General features: G+C 45.2%; 1 protein-coding gene and 1 long non-coding RNA gene across 10 annotated transcripts in view; one reads left to right on the top strand and one right to left on the bottom strand.

Annotated features, from left to right (window-relative positions):
* The window catches only part of USO1 (USO1 vesicle transport factor), a 33,844-nt gene that overhangs the window by 10,159 nt on the left and 4,792 nt on the right, over positions 1-18,893 (bottom strand). The window contains exons 4-15 of one of the 9 annotated variants that reach the window (XM_075750799.1): positions 17,069-17,148; positions 15,073-15,084; positions 11,535-11,635; positions 9,441-9,543; positions 9,227-9,282; positions 8,479-8,599; positions 6,549-6,727; positions 5,629-5,769; positions 4,711-4,799; positions 3,830-3,984; positions 3,366-3,577; positions 2,475-2,495 (exon numbers count right to left, since the gene is read on the bottom strand). In XM_075750799.1, the coding sequence (XP_075606914.1) occupies positions 2,475-2,495; positions 3,366-3,577; positions 3,830-3,984; positions 4,711-4,799; positions 5,629-5,769; positions 6,549-6,727; positions 8,479-8,599; positions 9,227-9,282; positions 9,441-9,543; positions 11,535-11,635; positions 15,073-15,084; positions 17,069-17,148 (1,270 nt within the window). The remainder of the gene's footprint in view (positions 1-2,474; positions 2,496-3,365; positions 3,578-3,829; positions 3,985-4,710; positions 4,800-5,628; positions 5,770-6,548; positions 6,728-8,478; positions 8,600-9,226; positions 9,283-9,440; positions 9,544-11,534; positions 11,636-15,072; positions 15,085-17,068; positions 17,149-18,893) is intronic. The other 8 variants (XM_075750800.1, XM_075750803.1, XM_075750801.1 and 5 more) reach the window with 8 other exon arrangements.
* LOC142601607 (uncharacterized) lies at positions 17-18,826 on the top strand. The gene is made up of 3 exons (XR_012835111.1): positions 17-556; positions 8,018-8,149; positions 17,353-18,826. It is a non-coding gene; the product is annotated as an uncharacterized LOC142601607 (long non-coding RNA).

Here is an 18,893-nt window from a genome sequence, read left to right as displayed (position 1 = left end):
TTGAAAGTTATCTGCGCTTGAGACACTGAACTTCCCTCCTTGCCTCTGATAGCCCTGCACTTTAGAGCTGAAGGCAGTGTTGTTTTAAACTTTACCTAAGCATGAAAAGAAAAAAACCCAAGGTCTTAGAATAAGCCAGTTTGCCCATCGAAACAGCCAGCGAGCAGCAGTCTGGCAAGAAACTCTCCTGCAGCAGGCTCCCGGCTACCCCACTGCCACTGCGGACTGCAGGGCAGACGGGAACGGAGTCTGGCAACTCTGGAAAGAAATACCTAGCTCCCAAGAGACTGCCTTCAAGGACTTCCCTCTGAGGTGTTGCGATTTGCTGCAGTATATCACCATCACTGAGACGAAACCATCTCCTTCAAGAGGAACACAGATTACAGCTATCGAGACCGTGGCAGCCACCCCTGACGCCGCACACATAGGAAAGCGAGCGCCCAGCCTTTTGTCGTCATCATCGTCACGACTTCCAGAGACCAAGCCAACAGTGACAGAACAGCAGAGAACACAGCCATCACCACGACTTCGCAGCACCTGCCTGCCGTGTTTCACAGTGAGTACTACGTGCCCTACTATCAATCATTTTTTAGTCTTCGCTATAGGTTTGTCTGCAGCTTCCTTGTGACCCGGTATTAACACACAGGTTATCTTCCCCACTGCTACCCTTCTAGCTGAGTGCCACAACTGGTTTCCACTTACCTAGACCTCTCTGCGAGTGGTCTAGTCGCCAGCAAACTCCATTTGCCTCTCGCCCAGCTCTTTTAGCTTTCCCCGCTGTGCATTTCCTCCGCTCGCCTTGCGCTTGGCAATTAATGACTTGTACACAACACAACTCTCAGCTCTCTGCTCACTAAACTGCCCTTTTTTCCCTACTCATTGCTCCTCACACCTCAGACTGGTTCAGAACTGCGGGGACTACCTTTTCCCCAGTCCTTCCCCTCTAAGGGGTAGAGCTCTGCCTGTCCCTACACTCACCCTCAAAGCCTCCAGCAGACCCGAGAAGAGGCAACGTGGCGTGACCAACTCTACCAAACTCCTATTTCTCAAATGCCAGACTTTGCCACACTTAACCAGTTTAATTGCTGACAGTCAGCATTTAATCCCCCCGTAACCACGCGCACAACGCTGCTTTCACCCTCTAGGATAGGCAAAAGTTACTCAGAGCAACCAGAAACAGTCCAAGTTAAAAGTTCAGACTCAATAATTACTGACAAAATGGCTACGACGCCCATTATCTGCGCAAAGACAGTCACGCTGACTTACTATTTGTCAAAAGATCGAGTCAATTCTCCCGGAACCGAACAAAAACAAACGCTTGCTTCAAACAGCACAAGCAAGCAACGCTAGAAATCCTTTTCCACTCACAGTTACAAATACTGGCTCTTACCGTCCCAAGACTATTAGCCAGTTCTTACGCACTGGGAATAACCACTGTAACTGGCAGTCTTGCCTACGGCGCGTTGGCACATCTCGGGCTTCTCAAGCAACTCTTCTACCTGTGTTCTCTTAGCTGCTACGGAACACCAAGTTACTTTTGCTTGTGCGACCCGGCATGCACAGCACTCGTTATCTGCTGGAAGCAGTCACAAACCGCATTTATTCTCAAGCGCTGCCTGCTATTCTGAGGTCAAAGTAACATGTCCTGCCAAAGGATTTCCATGTGGTCCAAAACATCCTCTCTAAAAAAAAACCCAAACCCAAACCACACAGCTCTTTTCGAGACATACCATGCTTACGCCTACTGTGACAGACGACAGCTCTCCAAGGCTGCTGTTCTACGATTCAGGGCTGGTAACAAAACAAACCCACCCCTCGGGAGAACTGCAGTAAATAAAGCAGACAATTCCACAGCAGCAATCTTTCCGAATTGTTTTTTCTGCTGCCGGTAACCAACTCGGCAGTGCTTTAAGTAATGCAACCTTTAAGTCACACAACTCGCTTCAGCGGTCATTTGCTAGCAATGAGATCCCTGCTAGCCACAACTAGCGGCTCCAAGGTTAAAACTTCAGCTGGTAAGTAGAACGTACAAAGGGGCCGGATGGCAGGTTAAACGCAGTTTTTCATTTAGCAGTCAGGAAATCAGCAGCATGTTCCCACTTCAGATTGTACCAGCTGTTTGCCACAGGCCAGTCTGAGAAAACAGCATTTCTAACGGTTTTAATTTTTCTTACAAGGAAGCGCATCTGTTTGGTGAACAGATGGTGAATGAGTCCGCCCCACTGGAAAGAAAGCACCCGTGCCACCCAAGATCGTTACCCATAGTTTTGTGGAGCACCCCCAGAGAATCCCCTGGAGACACAGAAGGAGCTTGTTATGCTAGGAAAAAACCCAAACCCAACTGCAACACAAAGCTGTAAGTGGAAACACATCAAAAAGCAGTTAAAAGAAAACCTCCCCAGCAAAACCCAAGGCAAGAGGAAAAGGCCTGCTTTTGGCAAGAAAGTGCCAAAGCTGTGCCAAAAAATACATACCCGTCTGTCGATCTTATCGCCCTGCAAGTTACACACATATTACTTGAGAACCTTGAAGTGGCAGACATTTCAGAAACATCCCCCCAAGTCTGAGACCCTTGTATCATTTAAGGCTAAAGAGCCACAGGCAGTTTTACAGACTCAAATTTACCTTGGACAAAAATGCCGGGAAAAGGATAAAAAGAAGTACTGTCTATTTTCAGGTAAAGCCGATTAAAAAAAAATAAATAAAAAAATCACATGAACCAATTCAAAATTGCCGCATTCTGCTGTTACTGTCAATTGCAGGAAGGTCTGACTGCTGCCAGGGTTAACCAGCTCCTCGTTATTACGACCACGCGAGGAAAAACGTGCACGACAGAACCGAGCGTCACAAGGAAGCGCGGGCCAGGAGGTGACCTTCACTCGCTCGTCGTTAGCGAGGTCAGGTATTAACATGTTGAACAAATTCAAAAAAGCTTTCACCTTTAGTAGCAAAACCAAAAACAATCAATAGTGAGAGCCTGGTGTTTTTAAGGTGTTTCACGTTAGCAGTTACAGGGTAAATACCAACCAGGCACTACTTCAGCAAAACGGGACTGAGGATCCTGCCCGTTTGCTTTGTCTTTTTACCATGTGGAAGGTCTGGATGCTTCAGGACCCTCTGCCTAATGAGAGTAGGCAACATCAAGCAGCAAGTGCTGATAAAAAGCAAGATTTGCTGCTTTTCTCCACCCTCTGCGGCACAGAGTGCTTTAAGCAAAGCTTAAAATCAGTCAGCAAAAGAGAGAGCATCCTCCTCCTCCTCATTAAGCTAGCGCTCATGTCTTGCTGCGATGTGCCTGCGCAGAGCGGCATTCTTCCTGGACACCCGGAGCTGTAAGGCAAAGCGGGGGGCAGTCGGGGCCGTACCTGGGAGAGGATATTGGTGCACTGCTGGAGCAGCGACACCGGCGGGTTGCCGATGCTTGTCGCCAGCTGCACTCTCAGGAGCTGTTCTTTCAGCGTGGCGTTTTCCTGTAACGCGTGAGCCAGGGCCACAGCGGCACACCAGTTTGAGAGAGAGTCCGTGGAAAAAAGGCCCCCACAGAGCAGCTGACCAGCTGAGACAGAGTTACCTGTAGCTACCAGAACAGCCGAGAGGTACCAGTGAGATTAAAACAAGCCACAAAACTGGCAAAACATTGAAGACATCAACACACAGTTCAAACCCAGAAAAATTAAACTAATGAAGTTTTAGAGAAATCGTAAGCCAAATCTTCTTGCTCGGATGGGACAATTAACGGCAGATAAATATTTTTGCAAAAGACATCAGTTGATGCATTAAACACTTGTGCTAGTTCACGACTCGTTGCAGAGACATTAGCTTTGCGTACCGTCAATGGTAGATGGCAGAAGCGTTGAAACGATTTCTCCTTGTCCTTTTTGGTTTTTGTATAAAAAGCACTGGAAACAGTAGAGAACTGCGCAGCGTAGCACAAAAGGCTGCCTTTCGTTTACCATGGACATCAGAAGTACTACAATCGCAGGCCTGTTTGGAAAGGAAAGAAAAACCATTAGGACAAAGTTCTGAATGAAGACAACTGCAGATACACCATTTGGAGTGTGCTCTCCAGGCAAGCAAAGAGACTTTGCCCACTCCACCTGTCACCATTTCAAACACTTGACTAAAGCTTTGATTTTAAAACCAAAGTTTTTCAGTTAGTTAAAACCCAACACGCTAGATTCATTATACTTGACTGCAATCAGCTAGCGTTCCTCTGCAATATTCGCAGTTCCCATTCAGTCCTACAGCGTTCTTGAAGCTAGCAGGGAGCCGCTGGGACCGTGTCTCGTACGGCCACTAGCAACTTGTGATAGATACCCTCACCCTCACATTCAAATGTCGAGATGATGATCTCATTAATCCAACACTGGATCTTCCCCAGCCTGAGTAAGTACCAATTACCTGCCTGTTTTCCTAGCCTCTCAATCCTCTGGCTGACAGCGGCAGCTCGTCGCGATCTAGGAATTTCTCAACTATTGATGATTCGCTGTTCGGGTACCTCATAACAAATAAGATCAGTTTTAGGCCTCATCTCTGTGGAAACACACCTGACACCTTCGGGCTACATCCAATACACCCAATGTGAACTTGAAGCTGTTGCTCTGTCTCATAATTCCAAACTCTGATTTTTAACAATCGTTTGGATCAGACTGCCGTTACCCATACCAATACATCATTACCTAACACAGTTAAACACTTCTCTTCCTCTACCTTGGTGGATTAGAAGGTGCATTTACAGAGGCAAAGTAGTCTTGGTTCATCTGGCATCCTCGAATGACCTCTGATACGGTATTAATGGTCTACAGAAAGGGCAGAGAAAAAAATAAACAAAAAAAAATCACAGACAGTTAAATGCGAGCACTAATCTACTACCTAGATCACTCAAAATGATCCAAGATTACCTTGACGGCCCGGTATGGAAAAAACACACACCGAGTCTCAGCATAGAGATTTATTCAATACAACTGTTTCAAAGGAAATCCAAACAGCTATCAGCTGTGACCCCTGCTGAGCAAAGGTTAAGAGACAGAAGGCTCAGACAGCTCCACCGTCACTTCATTTTCCATGTCAGATCAGTTTTGCTGTGACAGCCAGCTAAACTGGACATTGTAAACAGATTGACAGGTGAAAGAATTGGAAGGGAGGCCGCGCCAAAAGCGCCAGTCTACACGCAATCTCAGCACATCCTTTTATCAAGGGAAAACACATCTCATGCTACACTGCAGAAAGGGCTTTCTCGAAGCTAGAAATCCCTCATCCTTGGCAACCTGCCCAGTCAGAATACTTCTAGAGTCTTTCAAGAGAGAAAAACAACAATAAAAACACCCCCCCCAAAACAGGGGAGATCATTAATGACTCAGCCACTGTGGTATATGTGCTGAAATCCAACGGAAAAGAAAAAAAAAAAAAAAAATCAATCTGAATACTTTCTGGTTGCAGAATACAACACAAAGGACTAGCTTACACTTCAGTTGCCCACACACGAAGCTGACATCTCTGGTGTCTGAAAGACTTGCTTAGCAAATACTCTAATTTCAGTGGGTCTCTGTAGCAACCAGGTTTCCCTGCAGACCCCTGCTTTCACCCACGTAGTTGCCCCCATCCCTACATCTGTTCGCCCCCTCTTACTTCTGTCAGGATATCAGCAGGAACTCCGGTCGCCATCAGGATCGTGCAGAGCTGCTGTAACAACCCGCAGTGAAACATCGCCTTCTGACAACTGCTGGTGGCACCAGGAGGATTGGTGGGAGACACGAGTACCCGCACAAGCTAGGAAAAAACAAACATCTCTATACCAAGAGAGCCCGAGACATTCCAAAACGCAAACCAAAACTAATTTACCCAGTTGAAGTTTAGCCATGAAACAGAATTGCTCCTAAAAACAGAGACAGAAGACAACAATTAAAGACCATCTTCGTCCCGCTACTACATATGGCCATTTGATTTCAAGTTCAGTGACACCCTCTAAAATCTTCAAATATCTGACTCCATTGCAACTAGGCGATGACGAATCGAGCTGGAACTATTCTATTATTGGGTTTGCCACTTGTCGGAGCTACATGTCAGGAAGTGAGAGAGTACCTTCATCATTCGAGTTCAGCTTCCACACAAAGCACCGCAGAACAGCAGAACCTGATTTCATTTTTTTAGAGGGGTGAGCAGAGGGGCAGCTGCCCAACGGTCCATAATTATGAGCCCATAGTGAAGGCAGCTACTGGCACTCGGGTTTACGTGCCGCAGCCATACAGGAATTCATACGGGAGGATTCTTTATATAGAACGCCCCAATGATGTATTTTACCTCAGATCACTGTTTCATCTGAAGTTACACAAAATGAAGTTACACCACGTGCCCGCCATTACGAATTCACCGTTTGGCAATGATCGTTGTGCTGAGAGCAGGACCTCTCCTCAACGTCGGCAGCTAATTCTCAGCTCAAGACAACCCCTGTATTTTGCAGTTAACTGTTACATTACACTTATTCTTCATTGCAAGAGAGCTGAACAAGCGTTGACATGGCTACTTCGGAGTCAGATGAAGCGTCGTACCTGCAGCATCAGGTGAAGATTAGTTACTTTCTGCGCAGACCACCCACAGTTGTCATCTCCGACTTCAAACCAAGGCTTCATACGCTGAATGTATGAACCTTCTTTGAAGAAATTCTGATTGGAATTATTATTCTTCAACAAGTTTTGTAAGAGGAGGAGACAGTCTTCCACTACTATACCTGGTGAGACCAAAAACCAAAAGATTAATCAATAGATAACACATGGAAAATGAACTAGCTTCTCCATGCACTAATTATGTTCTAGATGGCCAGAGCGCACACTTCCAAACCCTGCATTCTTAACAACATTAGATTTGGATCAAGAACAGCCAAACTCATGCATGAAAAAATAATCAAAGGTCACTGTAAATTGAACACATCCATGTTGATTCAGTGTATTTCCAAGGAAACCATAGGAGCGTTTCTTCCACAAGTCCGAAGCAAAAACGTTATTGCCAAAGAATATATGAGTTTGTGTAAGGAAATTGGGTAGGAACGGGAAGAACTTCAAACAAAGCCTCACAACCACTTTGCGTCTTCAGGTATACCTGCTTCACGGTCAGGCTACACAACTGTCTCTTTGTATGGTACGCACTACCATGAAGTTCCCTTGAACTGCATCATGATTCCAACTCAGTGGTTCTTACTGGATTACACGTTCATTTGCTTTCATCACTGGCTACATATTCAACTCATTTCAAACCTACTTTTTGGGTTATTTTGGTGGAGAGGCAATTCTTAGAGATAGGCCTTACAATGAGCCAATTCAAACTCAACTCCTTCGAGTTGCAACAGCTTTTTTTTTTAACCCTGGGTTTTTATCTGTACTGATAAAGCACTATAGATGCTAATCAGCTATGTACTCTGGAAGAGAAAAGAGTCAGACAGCTCCGTCCAGAAGACCAGACGAATAAAGGCAGCCTGCTTCTGGTACTGCTGGGACACCTCCAGATCCGGACTCAACAGAAAGGATGAAGACTTACTCCTCAGACTTACTCCTCACGCTTGTGAACACAGCCAGACAGTGCCAGACTTGGGAGGGGGAGAACCAAGAGACCGGCTGTCACCTTCCCCTTCCCACTCCTGCCGGTAGTCCAGCCCTGGGCAGGGCCGCAGCCAGGAGGAACGGACGCATCCGAGGGGAGCAGAGAACTCGTAGCACTTAGGAATTTACATACCAAGCCTCCTAAAATTATTAACTGCCTAAAAACAGCAGCTTTGAATCAAAGGTTTGCTTAATCCTTCCCTGCCAACATAGCCGGAATAATTCAGCTGGGAGAGAAGCATGAACTGCTCCTGCAGCCCGTAGCAAGGTCATGGAACAGAAACCTGTCTTGTTACTGAAATAGGTCCTGTAGCAAACTACAAGTGGTGGTAAACTCATAATGTGTTGCTAATTATAAAAAGAGCATCTAACTGCTGATCATTTTTGCTCATTTTTTTTTATCCTTCCCCCCCCCCCCCCAACAGGTAAATGACTTGGCATGGAGCTGACCAGAAAACTGCCGTGATTAGTGAGGCTGAAGAAACTCAGCAAGCTGTTCATTCCAGCCGCTCCAAGCATCCAAGGATCTCGCAGGAGGAACGCGGACGCTTAACTCTGTAAGTAACAAATGCTGCATACGTATATCTGACACCGCCGCTCAAAGTACAGTCACAGAGCAAATCCAAGCAGGAACACGCAGACACACTCAGAGAAATTAACTGTTGTTTTAACTAAATCTGTCAAGACTAGTCTTCAAAAGATGCTGAAACGCTGCCTACTTGCTCTGTCTGGCTTTGCTTGTTTTGTTATGACCAGGCTGGATGCTTTGATCCTTCTCCCCACTGACCTAGCTCCAGTTACATACTAACACCAGCCTGTAAACGCTGTCACCTAATAGTTTGTGCAGAAGCACAAGACTATGATTAAGTCTTAGACTTTGCTGTACCTCCATCGCTGTTTCCTTCTTCTGTTATGATATCCAGAAGTCTCTCAAAGGCATTTTCAAAGGCAACAATCTTCTGTATGGCTGCGTTACTTTTTGTCAGTTGCTGTAACAACAAGACTCCCTTGACAGGTGGGGGAGAAAAGAAATTAAACTGAGTTTTAGCAGAACTACATTGCTTTCCACAAGTCACAGCTCTTAGAAGGATGCTCCATCAGCAGCACAATCATCGGACGGAACTGCACGCCCTGCAGTTCGGCACATCTAACGAAACCCACCACCGACACCACGCGATAGTTCCCTCGCGCCTCCCCGCCCTTCAAAATAGAAGCACAGAACTGTTAAAACGGATACGAAGTGGCTCCACAGAGGAAAGAGGGAACTCATAAAGCACCTCATCTCTTCTGTATTAATTAGAGCATTTTGGCATCTGATGAGTAAAGAGGGAGAATTCAAGTGAACCTGACAGAAGGCCAAGAGAAAGATCAGCTAACACGCTGGGAAAATCCTACACAAGGGTCAACGTTTGCATTAAACACACAGTAACAGTTTGCATTTCTTATGTGAATTGTGGCGAGACACCCAAATGCCGCCCGACTCAGCCGAGGAATGAACCATTCCCAATTAGCAACCACAGCCATTCTCCCACGTGTGTTCACTTAACTTAATCCACATTCTGCACAAGTGCTAAGCGATTCAGTTGACAGTTGTTGTTTATGACAAGGATAAACTGCCTTTGTTCTGTACTTACATCATTTCGTATAACCTCCCTAGAGTCTGCAAGTAAATCCATCAGTCTGGAAACACCTGCAAGAAGCACATTAAAAGTAAGAGCATGAAAAAGGTGCAGCTTTTTCATGCTGGAAGTCTTTAAAACACCTTGCTCGAGACTCCTCCAGCCCTCTGCCATAGCATTTGCTGAGCTTCCAGCTTCAAGTTCATCAGCAATAAACTCGACCGCTTACCCATAGGGCTGACAAGAATTATCTGCTGCACTTGAGGTCCTTGCTGCTTTAAAAGCGATGTAAGTAGCTTCACTCCAGGCCAACGAACATGGAAATCAAATTCCTGCAAAGGTGGAGAGGAGTACGTTAAGTACTAAATTGCCCGGTATTCAGCTTTCTCTTCTAGACACCAGTTACGAGTAGACACCAAAGGGATGAGGGACTTCATGTCCTGCCGGTTCCTTTTCTCATCCATCCTATTACAGCACGTGGCCAGCAAGTCAAACGCTATCCCACTCCACGGGTATTTATTTTATCATCAGCAACGCGGACTCCCAACAGTTTGCTTTCCTCTGTGTCCTTTGGGGTAGCTTTCGTAGCTATTTCTTCTTTCTAAAAGCAGTCAGTCCAGTATTACTGGAATAATATAATAATAATACTCCAGGAACTGGCCCGTATTACCCAGAAATCCAAGTGGGAAAGCAAAGCAAGCTCTTTTATATCTTCTTCCTATTCCCAAACAGTAACAGCAGCTTCTCTGATAAGTATGGGTCTTGTCAGCAAGAGAAAGCTCAAGAATGAACGAGTCCATGGACAGACTTGACCAACCACCACAAACCTTTGGGCTCCCCAGGTCAGCTCAAACCCATTCAACAGCTAGTGACGGGATCTACAGCTCACCTCACGGAGCTTTCTGTACTTCTAATCCTCCTCATTTTAAAGCACCACCTTCAAGTAAGCCATTTGGACAAGCAGTCTTATTTTAACCCCGCTCCTACTTACACCTGAAAACCGACCGTGTGTCGTCCTTTCCTCAGCACCCTACCTACCTCAGGCACTGGCCAAATAAACATCTCGGCTCTGCCTGCTGCAAAAGTGAGGTGGCAGCTAATCAATTTTCTAACCATCTCCCCAAACAGGCCAGGTGGTTCATAAAGCTTTTTTCTAAAACCGACTCTTGTACAGGACAAACCCTGGGCAGCATGATGTTGCTAGCCAAGAGGACGGTGAACTAAGGCATCTGCAGAGAAAACAAACGGATAGCTTACACAGCACATCGCAAGCTTCCAGCTCTGCACAACGCTATATACGTTTTTATCTAAAGACACTTCTGTGTGCAATTGCACGCCAAGCCGGTTTCAACAGTCATGCAGCTCCACTTATAGGTTTCACCCATGTTTAGGACAGGTGCTTGCTGGTTTGAACTTGCAGATCTCAGATTCAGATCCATAAAATCAACAGAACGCTGCTGCGCTGTAAGGCTCTAGTCTAAAGTATATCCTGGATTTTCCTAAAATACGTAACGCATTTACGCATTTCGGGAGTGTATTTATAAGCCAGCCTTTCACGCTCACTAAGTGGTTTTATAGGACTGTCAGCCACAAACGTAACTTTCAGAAAAATAATTTTACTGACTCATTAACCGTAGTCTACAAAACCATGCTCCTGATTTGCATTTCCATCTACTGAGGCTAAAATTCAGCACTCAAGGATTAAGCCTCAGTTACACATGTTTAATGCTGCTGAAAGCATGACGTAAGTTCCATAGGGGAAGAGCAGAATATCATCTTTTTACTGAAGGTAAACTATGAAGCAAAAAAAAAAAAAAAAAAAACCAGATTCATGTTGCTCTTTTTCTCTCAAGCACAATCATATTGTTAGTTTGGAAACAAAATTTTTAACAGTTGAGAATAACGAGGCAGTCCTTGAAGATAAAACCATTGTCAAACGAGTTAAACGGATCATGCTGATGGAAAGCAGTCACCCTTTCTACTTGAACTGCCTCTCAACAGACATTAACTCATTATCTTTTAATGAGCATCTGAAAAGTTATCCTTGGACAAGTGACCACAGTCGCTGTTTGTGGAGCAATAGTTTTTACTGTTTCTGATCAAATATCTAAAACTCTTTCCATGTTACCCTGCTTCAAAAGCTGCACTAATGGCCTTCGTCCAGGTCACCCTCCTTGCTCGCCTCCGAGCCCACGTTCGCTATGTCTAAAAAGACCTCGCATTTGACACAGACTTCCCCAGGAAGACAAAACCACAGCTTTATCCAGTAAGAAAACCTCCCTGTACGGTCTCTCAGTATTCCAAGTATGACACCATTACTCACCTCCACCAGAGTCAACAAGAGAGTAACATTTTCTTGCTGTTTAATGAAAATCTCTGTGAACTGACTTCCCAAATCATCAACTTGTTTCGGTAAGTTTTCTTCTGCAATGGCAAAAAGAAACCCATGTATTACAACACACGATTGGAAGAACTTCAGGCAGTCGCGATTTTTATTCTTACTAAAATAGTCACTGCTATCACATTAACTGAATTATTTTCAAAACAATCGGTGACACAAGCTTTGCACAAAAGAGAAAACCTACATTATTCTAAACATGACTTTTATTGAGAGGTATTTTGTTTTAAAAACAGGAGGGAAACAAGAATCTATTAAACAAACTCATTTCAGCATTAAAAAAAAATATTCTTATTTCCATTGACCATATCCAACCACATTCACAGCTCTCACCCCACCGCTGCCTGTTTCAGATATAACCAAATACGCTCTTACGCGAGCAGAGATTTCAGAAAGAAAGAGAGAACCCGACTACATTTGCTTGCGGCTGAACTGATCTAGTAGAGAAGTTCCTCAAAAGCACCATTCGCTAACGTGCAAGAGCGGAGTACGTCTCACACCAAGAGGCTTGAAAGGAGCCATGGGGAACATGAGCCATCTAAAGCTCATTTATTTATTTTAGTTTAGCAATAGAAAACACCTAAACATCAGGAAAGTAGAGTAAGTTTGAAACACCTGAGCCGCCAATCATCTCAGTCTTGGAATTTGAACTCTTTTCACAAGGGAAATGAAGTGCCCTTCTCGTCAGTTGTGCAGAATTGGGGTAGGACGTGAATTTCGTCTTACACTATTACTTCATGCATCATTGTTGCACAAACAAAAAACAAACGCAAAAGAATCCATCCCACAAAACAGAAAACATGCAAGCAGCCTCTCTGCGCCGCTGCTGTTTTTCCAGGGTGGGGGACACTCGACAAATCTGTCTCACACAACAATTGTACCTAGGTCCTACTGAGTGGCACAGCTACGGAATTTCAGTTGAAAAATTGAGGAAGAGCAATTCTAATTCAAAGGGAGTTTTTTATCATACTTCCATTTTGGACAGGAAGAGAAGACATTTCATTCAAGTCTCATACAGCTTCTGAGACCTCAGCTTTTTAAGGGCTGAGCAGCGCTTCAAGTCCAGTCCCACTCGACAGGGCGGGACTTCAGTTGTACACGGCACCAGTGGCCAGCCCATAAACGAGTCTCTCATCCAGTTTAAAAGAGAGGTTGGTTCTCCGTGTGGTTGTCTTTACACAAGGCTTCTCGCAAGAGCACAGAAAGCCAGAGCACACAAATTAACTGCTCAGGGAGCAGCACGCAGGACATCACCCACATCCAACCCCAGTCGAGCTCCCTTCTCCCCACACATCCCCGACACGACTCGCTGCTTTGCTGCCTTCCCTCTCCATAAGCTCCAAGCCCCTCCCGGCCCACCGAGCGTGCTGCCACCCGCCCAGGCTCCCTGCTGTGCCTTGGCAGTTCAGACAGCCCGACACTTCGTCCAGGAGCCACAGCGAAGGCGCTGCTGCTCATCTTCTAAAGCAGGTTGCCCCACAAATCACACAGATGTACGTTCAGCATTGCAACGCCGTCCCGCGCTAGCTGATCGAGGCACGGGAACAGCTTGAAGCTTAAAGCACCGAAAACACGTGGTAAAGCCACTAAATTCCCGACCAGATCCAAAGATCTGATTTGGTTAAGTGAAGGCAAAACAAGGATTTTTCCTCCTGCTTAAACCACAGGATTTACAGCCTTGTCAAGGCATCACTAACAAACCATTAACATCTGAGCAGCTATTAAAAGGTTCAAAGACCACACAATCTTCAACCTCTGTACCTTGTTAGGGGTATGGCAAAACAGAGAAGGCAAAGGACTCTGCCGTAAAAATTTGGTGCCGAGAAAATTCTAATTCAACTAACCCAATTCAAACTGTTGGTGATGGCAATTCACTGCAAGGTATCAGTTTCAGATCTAATTTTTAACAATTTCCTATACAGGGAAGAGGTTTTTGTTTGGCCTTTCAGCCATCAGAGAGTAGCTGACCGCTTCTCTACTGCGGCACAGCTGTATTTCTCCCTCAAAGCAGGCTCATCGGTACGTAGCTTACGAGAGGGAGGGAGAACCGTCACCAGTCTGCTGTAAACTTTTAGCTGAAAAAACTATGAAATACTCACAAAAGATGACAAAAGGGAGGATGGACCACGGGCAAAAATAACACCGGCCCTGGCATGTAGGATCTAGCAGAATACAAGTCCGACCGTGAGCGCTCTGAAGCGGAAGTCTGGGTGACTCCTGGTTGACAGCAATAAAGAAAAGCCAACTCCATGGCAGGTCAGTTGCTGCACTTGCTACTGTAGAAGAAGAGGCACCTCAGCTGCGAATCCTACTTGGATTGCACACGCTATAGCTTGCCGCAAACCAAGGGAAGCCCACAGACCCAACCTTTTTTCTTTTAAACAGATGCTTAAGTCAAAATGATTCACTTGGAATTTTCCACGACCCGTGACTGAACGTCTTGTCCTTTCGCCAAACTGAGCTCTAAGTAGCAATTGTTTGAACTACCGATTCCTCCTAATCCCTACTCTTGTCCTTGCACAAGTTCCAGGTGCTAAGGCAAAACCTGAGCCGTATACGCAACTTAGCCTCTTACAAGTTTGCAGTATTTTGTATTTATTCCAAAAGCTTGACTCTAGTTCAGGATGTTTAAGATGCTTCTATAAAAAGGCAAAATTAAAGTTGTCTTATTTTTTTCCCTCTCTCAACTCATGCTTCTTCCTATCAGTGTTTCTTCTTCTAAATGTAAAGAGACAGAGAGGAGCTGCACAGAAAGAAACAAGCAAAGTGAAACTGCAACTTCTGTTTATGTGGATACACCACAAATCTTGCAACCAGACTTCTACCCATAATCACTCTTTAAATCGACACATTCACAGGGCTTAAATAAAGAGAGCAACTTCCATCTAGTAAGATTAGCTCTTAGTGATTCACTAACAATCAAGCAGCACTGCAAACTAGAATTTAATCTTTAAATCAACAGATCAAGTGCATTTTGATAAAACCAGCTTAAAAAGGAGAACATACAAAGCGTTAGTGGTAACTTACGGTAGACGTGAACACTGTATTTTAACATGCATTGCTTAAAAGAGACACTGTGAAGGATGCTTATGTGCAGCTCACGCATTTGTGTTGAACTTCAGGGCTTCTTGAAAACAGAAACTCTGTTCACAAACGTTTGCACCTTAAAGTCCTACCAGTTCTGAAGCTGCACGCTTTGATGACATCCTAAACAAGATTTTGTCATTCTTACAATCTCGGGACATCTGCTGGCATTCAACGTGCCCAAACCACGTGAGAAATAAAATTGGGAAGATGCTTCAGCTCCAAAGAAAACGGATAGAGCAGAATGCAAAAAGCTTTCGCTAAGCTCCAATGCAAGTCTTGACAGTGTCCTTTTTAAACGGCAGCGAGTGTTACGGGTGTGAGTAGCAACTAGGCCTAAAACAAAGTGCCATATGGATATAAGTAAAGGTTCTTTTACCTTCAGAATCATCTGTCAAGGCAGATAAAAGAAAAAGAAACAAGACAAAGGTTTACAAGTTGAACAGCTTTCCAAACAGCCCAACCAATCGCAGCATAAGCTCAGGTTTTCAAAGCAGCCATCCTAGCTTTTACTCCTTCGGGTAGTTCTTGCGGGAGTGGCCACACTGAACGACCCCGTTCGCTTACAAGGCTGGCGATTGCGCACACATAGCTCCGGTTTGTCAGCTCTTTGCTCTTCTTAAGAGAGTGCTAGTAACTTTCTTGTCAAGTCCACTACCACGAAATGGAGTCACCAGCACTGTGAAACTCTGATCTTGTTCAAAACCTCTTTCATCAAGATCAGGCAACGGGATGAACAAGGAAAAGCAGGGCAAGTAAGCAAAGTGGCAATTCGAGACACGAAGAATAACTTATGACGGAAGGATTTCAGCTTGCGAGTCTCTCGCAGCTACGTACGACGAGAAGGCGTTGTAGTTCGTTGCAGAAGGCACCGTGAAAGGACACACCGCACAACGTAATGCCAACATATCGGCAGAAATTGAGTCATCATCGGAGAACCCTCACCGCTTTCCATAAGGTAATTGATCAGTTCAGGAGCCTTTGAAGAAATATCTTGGGGTAATACTGCAGACAAGAAGCTTCAGCTTAAACAGCAGTATCACCTCACATTTTGCCCCACCACAGGAGCATTCGCACTCCAGTACGTGTAACGCAAACTGCAAAGTGAGATACAAGTGCTGTCAAGGACTAGAAACACTCTTGAGGTCCACGGCAAATGCAGGGTGCTTTGAACATCTTAAAAGTAGCCTTCTGCTCACACTGCATTCATGCTTGCCCAAGTAGTCTCATTTTTTTGGAGGACAGCTGGTACGATGGACTTTCACGTTCCTTCACCCAAAAGCAGAATGAATACCCTACAAGTCATTTTATCGGTTGCTGATGTTTTCCTCTTCGAGCCTCGAAAAGCCAGCCTACAGCCATTTGACTGAGATTACTAGTTTAAACAGTGATCAAGCCAAGACCTGATTTGCAAATACTAACAGAAGAGGTTTTTCCAAATAACGCCTGCATCTGACAGACATTCCTCTGGCTCCCAAGCTAGCACTTGCACAGCCAGATCCCATCTCCATTCTCTAGACACGTCCTCGATGCTAAAAACAGGGAAAATGGGAGTGTCCTGCCATCCACATCCTTCAAGAGCCTGAAACCATTATAATCCACAGCTGGTTTACTTGCCAGAGGCACCTGGCTCTTCTTGACTGTGGGCACTTGCAGCTCCTATTCACATACTTAGTTTTAGGAACATTCTTCTTGCCCGAGCCCACTTTGGCTTACTGTTGTCATTTTCTGCAGAGTACCCATGTTTCTGTGAAATACGGGGTTGTTTTTAAGAGCTGCCACCATTTCATCGGCCTTTGAGACCAGTTCTGATGGCCTACCAAGAAAGGCCTTGGAAAATAAAATAAAGGCAGGAGAGGCAGGGAGTTTCCCAGCCTAGCTGCATAGCAGCTACTTCTCCATCTAATATCTTGGGACGGACAGGCAGAGGGTCTTTCTCAAATGCCACAGCAGGGCTGGAAAAGAGGGGCTTTCACATTTACATACAGCCACCTTACCATAGGCACCTGAGATTTTATCTCTCCATATCCTTGTTAAATTATCAGTCACACCCCATTTGACATTACGAGCCAGAACTGTCCTTTCCCAATAGCAAAGAGTGACTCCATTCTTTATTTACAAACATTAAACAATGAATTATCCCACTCCAACCTGGCTGCTGTTCACATAGTTTTTAAAAGTAATAAGCAGGAGATCCAGCATACCTTTAATGCAAGCTGCGTACAACAGGCTTTTAGCGCTGTCGGAACAGCTACGCAGTAACAAAGCGGGTCTCAGCATTAGTAAATCACAGAGTATTACAGTTTACAATTTGAACAAAGCCACCAAGCAAAGGACCCCGACAGTTAATACAACTATTACTACCGAGCACTTACCTTGCTCCTCCTCTTCTAGGTCATTCGATATTACATTGTAGAGAGTGTCCAAGGCATAGCCAATTATTTCAGAATCTGAACTGCAAATGAAAGAACCACTTTTCTTTAATGACTTATTTCCAACTACTCTTACAACATTGTTTTTCTGCACAGGCAGTTCCCTTTGCAGCATTAGATGAAGCGAGAGGGACTGACCCGGACAGATATCTTCTAATACCGTGTAACCACGAGCTGCCCGGTCCCTGAATGGAGTCAAACTCCTTTTCCCGGTTCCACCCCCTCAGGTGGCCACATCCAGAAAGTCTGGTGACACACCATGACCTCAGGAACCCTCACTGTAAGCGCGCCTTCCATTTCCCACGTCGCTCCTTCCAACCTGCTCCTCAAGTATACCAGGAGAAGTCTCTGGGAGGGATTGGGATCCTTGCCCAGGGAGTCGCCCAGGGAGCTGCAGAGAAGTTTCAGCACCATCCCAGCAAAGACCCTCCCCGCTACCCCATCAGCGAGAACCCGGGGCCAAAAGCTTGCGCTCCACCTGAACGCACGGACGACACCTGCGGACTCTCCCGAACGGGCCAGCCTCCGTGTCACCAACTCCTCGGACTACACCCAGCTATTAGGGGGTTTTCAACCCAGGAAGTTGCTGGGCAGCCAGTCTAACCCCAAAGCATTAGTTCACCTCCTTACACCAAGACTCTTCTCTGAGTAAGCCCTGCTTTGATGGGGACTTGTTTCTTCTGCATTACAAAGACTAAACAATCTGTAAACCCTACACTAGAACACAGACACAGTGCAAGAGTTTGGGGGGAACTTAAGTGTTTTTGCTGCTTGCTTTGTTGCTAAAAAAAGTATGAAAGCACAGCTGGTCAAAAAATAAAGGTAAATAAAACCTAACATCACAAAGGAAGGCGCCTCAGAGTGCAGAAGGACACACCTCACAGCTATTTTCACGTCTTCCCGAGCATCAGAAGAGCACACTGTGAAAACAAGACCTCCCATTCAAACTTCTAAGTATTTGCTTTCACTGATCTCCAAGGCATACAAAGTAAGGCCTCCACACCAAAGATAAATTTGCATTTCAACAAGCTACCAGGCCTGTTCAGAGCAGAGATCTAAAAACCAACCTAACCAGCAATCTTAAAAGCTAAGCCTTAATTGAGGCCAGCTATCTCTGCTAGACCACTAATTAAAGATGACAGACCTACAGCAGTTGTTGCAACCAAGAAAACTAGAGATGCCTCAAAGAGGTCCACCAGCTTTGGGAAGACGGAAGGGAGCAATGCGTGCCTACATTTCTTTTATCACTACAGCAAGGGCCTTAGCGAGCGGTGCACATGACACCTCGCCTCCTTTTCTACGACTCTCATGTTAAATGAAAAGCTAGAAATTATCAGGTGTCAGGGTAGTAGTTTGTTCTTTCACTGTGGGTTTTGACTCAAATCCTTGTCCTGCTGATGTCCTCCCAGGACAGGTGCATTACTAGGCTGTAATGGAAACAAAAGGGGAAAAAATTATCTCCTCCTCCGCCCAACCGTCAGTCAGCGCAAGTACAGGAAGCTCTCAGTCCGTGCAAATGGTCTCATCCAGCGGGTCCGCTCAGATTTCCAGCCTGCTCATGTCTTCCCTTTATTGTAATCTTAGGTCTTCAGCACAATACTACAAAGCCTATGGTTTCCTTTTCATCTAACTGAAACAATTCCACATCTGAAAAACACGCAGAAATTAGTTCCTGGAGACTTAAAAAAAGCAAACCCAAGCTGCAGCCTTGCTCTTGTCTTTCCTCATTAGGGAAATGACACCAGCTGCAAAAGAATGAGCAAATTTT

This window comes from Balearica regulorum, chromosome 4, assembly GCF_011004875.1.
Source record: "Balearica regulorum gibbericeps isolate bBalReg1 chromosome 4, bBalReg1.pri, whole genome shotgun sequence".
Taxonomy (NCBI): Eukaryota; Metazoa; Chordata; class Aves; order Gruiformes; family Gruidae; genus Balearica; species Balearica regulorum.
Note: the sequence above shows the minus strand (reverse complement) of the source record. Positions and strands in the feature narration are given on the sequence as shown.